The sequence below is a fragment of the Corvus kubaryi genome, unplaced genomic scaffold (assembly GCF_017639235.1).
Source record: "Corvus kubaryi isolate FWS band 111438036 unplaced genomic scaffold, C.kubaryi_AGA036_p1.0 138, whole genome shotgun sequence".
NCBI classification, from domain to species: Eukaryota; Metazoa; Chordata; class Aves; order Passeriformes; family Corvidae; genus Corvus; species Corvus kubaryi.
In genome coordinates, this window is record NW_024580672.1 from 8,505,618 (window position 1) to 8,508,858 (window position 3,241).

Here is a 3,241-nt window from a genome sequence, read left to right on the forward strand (position 1 = left end):
ACCCACCCCGCGCCGTCCCTGGGGAGCAGCTGTCAGAAAGCGCGGCCGGGCTGGGCCGCGGCTCCCCGGGCCGGCGGGCGGGCAGGGCGCGGGAGCTTCGCCCGCTGTCGGCGCAGCGGCCCCCACGCCCCGCACCTCAGGGTGGGTCCCACGCAGGCCGTGTCGGTGCTCTCGATCTCCTGCAGGATGCGATCATGCTCGGGGAGACTCTCCGCCATCTTGGATGGGAGGGATCCCGCGGCCGCGGCGCTGCGGGAGGCGCCGAGGGAGGAGCGGCCACGGAGCCGGGCGGGGGCCGGCGGGAGCGGCCGGGGAGGGCTTCCCGTGCGCGCGGGGCGGCGGGGAGGAGGGAGCGGGGCAGGTGAAGGGGCGCAGGTTCGCACCAGTTCGCCAGTGCCCCGCGGCCCTTGTCAGGGGAAGGGCTGCGCCGGGGACGCCAGGGGCGCCCAGCAAAGCCCCTCCGTCCCCATGGCATCTCCGGGCACTGGTGTCTGATAGAGACCGCGGGCAGCTGCGTCTGCCCGGCGCCAGCCGCTGCGACCCGCCCAGCGCACTGTGACAAACGAGGGGCGCGCAAAATGCGGCCCCTCTCCCGGACGGGCCGGCTGCCCTCCCCAGCGCACAGACGCGCTACACAGACGCCTTGAAGGTTTATAGGCTTCAACACGGCCTTTTCCACTGAGCTAGTTCTGGTTTGTTTCATGGCGTGCTTTTGCTTTATCATTATTATTATAATTTATTTGGTTTGTTTTGATTTGACCACTCCCGCACACGCGGCCCGTGCCCGTCCAGGCAGGAAGGCACCGACCCCTGAGGCGGCGGCGCCGCGGGGGTTTCTGAATTCAGGTTATGTCACTGACTTCAGTCCTTCCATTCTTTACGTGATAGAAACTTGGGGATCGGATTAAAAAAAGAACAAAACCAAGCCAAAACAAAAAAAAAGTGCACCTTTACGTGCAGTGGCTTGCTGTGTTTCAGTAGAAACTGACATACTGTTTCCTAGTGCTTTGTACAGCAAAGCTTCATGTGTCAATGAAGGAGGAATAACCTATTTTCTATTTAAATTTTACACTTTGTGGCCTGTGGCCAGGGATTAACTAATCCTTGGGTTTTGCATGCTCAGGAGACAGGATGCACCTGCTTTCTGGGCAAAGTTCTCTGCACACAAGTGGGAAGCTGGTGTAAAGAAATAGGCTAGATATGTAAAACTTCAGGGTGATGTGTAGCTACTTTTTTCCATAAGGAACTGACAGCATTTGACAAGTGTGAATGCATCAAGGTCTACAATTGCATCTGACACCCTTCCAGTTACTGTTTTCAAGCTCATCATCTCTCCTGCTCTGGTGCAACTACACCTGTACACGAGTTAATAAATGGCACCGAAGACGGTGCACATCTTGTCTGTGCTTGTGCCTTTATTATATTCAGCACTGATTCAGATAAATTTATTAATGATGCCTACTAAATCAACAAGGACTACTCTAAATGTAGATGAGTGCTTACAAAGTACATGATGCAAAAAAAAAAAAGTAAAAATCCTACCACTTGTATTTCCTTCAAGAAATCACTCAAATGGAGTAACGATCTTCCCACATTCCTTTTTTTCCCACCACCAAAATACTGAAGTTATAGATTGACACATTTTTCAGGGTAAATTTAATTTTCTTTTTTTAGCCTGATCGTTACTGTAACCTGACGCCTACAGTGCCAGGCAGGCTATTTTTAAAACTCTTCTGCAAATACTGACAATATACCTAGACAGATTACAAAATAATCTTTTATGTATTACTTTTTTTAAGGATGAATATGCAGAGGAACTTTCTCAGTTACACTTTTACCATTAGATAGTTTCCATAAGCTGCAAATTAAAAAAAAATTAAATGTTCAGATATTTTCGAATATCAACGGTAAAACCTTAAGTAGTTGTGTCTTTGGTGATTAAAATAAGTTACCTTTATTAAAAATTTAAGAATAATAAGCAGTTAATTCTTTAAAATTATAGCTGTAAACTTCAAACTAAAAACACTGCTACAAAAAAGACAAAATTTCCCTTTGTTTTCACTTTTAAGAGCACTTTCTTTTTTCATAAATCTACAGCCAGCCATCAGTAACAGATCGCTTTGTCCTGGTGAAAAGAAAGAGCAGAGTAGGTGACCTTGGTTTGTATTTTTTCACTTAGGGCCAATCACATTGAAATTAAACTCAACTTTCCTGTAGGCTTCAGGGTCAGGAAAACAAAGTTTCTAATATATTGTGCTGGCTGAAAGAACAGCTATAGAATGGAACACATCCATCATGAAGAGTATAGTATTATCAAAAAGAAGCATACCTTAGGGTGGTTCCAAGAGGCAGCTCAAAGGACTGGATCTCAGCAAGGGCATTTTCGTATATTTGTTCTTTATTTTCTTCTAGATACAATTCTGACAGATTTGACTTGCTTTTCCTTTCCATAGAGTAGCATAAAACTAATCTAACATGAGGAGAGGACTTTTATTCTGATTATTATAGTTGACTAAGTGACTCTGTAGTCAGCAAAACCAGGCATAAAAAAAAAAAGATCCTGTGCTAACCTCGTGACTCCTGAGGACTTTGTGTCCAAGAATGGTGCACAGCTGCTGTTTTCCTGTCTACCGGTAACATGTGCCTCGTATGCAGTACCCAGGCCTGCACAGTCTTTCTTGTGTGTGTGTCCAATATATTTATCTAACAACAAATTTACTGCCAAAATAATATTTTTACATCCTTGAAATAGCTTGTCATTAATAAATAGTAAACCTGAAATTTAATAATTTTGAAAACATAACTTTAAAGGAATTTCAGACGCTAGACATCAATGCTTAATTTCTCTGTTAAGTTTTATGAGATTAAAACTATTCTTTAAAAAAATTCTATTTTCCTTTTGCTATATAAAAAGCTTGCACACAAGGACTTAGCTGGATTTATGAAAGGTTTATGGATCTTGTAAAGCAGATTAGAAAAACAGAAACATGTTCTTGTCGTTTTCAGCATTAGTAGTTGCTAGTTATAACAAATTGCAAAAAATTCTCTATGATAACTGTGGGTTTTATGTGTGTGAGCAATAAAAAAGATGTTACTAATTTATTATCTGCATGGAAGAAAATGGATAAACAAATGTTGAGAGCAGTGCTGCTGTCACATCATTGTCATGACGATGGCAAAGAAAACACTTTACACAACTGCCATGAATTACTTTAATTTCAGACAGTTATTTCAAACATGA

The 3,241-nt window shown here is 44.1% G+C and overlaps 1 protein-coding gene across 6 annotated transcripts in view; it reads right to left on the bottom strand.

Annotated features, from left to right (window-relative positions):
- Nucleotides 1-2,526, bottom strand: part of EXOC6 (exocyst complex component 6) — an 87,041-nt gene extending 84,515 nt beyond the window's left edge. For 2 of the 6 annotated variants that reach the window (XM_042019001.1, XM_042019000.1), the window contains exon 1: nucleotides 2,330-2,524. In XM_042019001.1, coding sequence (XP_041874935.1) covers nucleotides 2,330-2,451 — 122 coding nt within the window. In that variant the 5' untranslated portion in view covers nucleotides 2,452-2,524. Of the gene's footprint in view, nucleotides 1-135; nucleotides 254-2,329 lie in introns of those variants that run through there. The other 4 variants (XM_042019002.1, XM_042019003.1, XM_042019004.1 and 1 more) reach the window with 4 other exon arrangements.
- Between the last annotated feature and the right edge of the window lie 715 nt (nucleotides 2,527-3,241).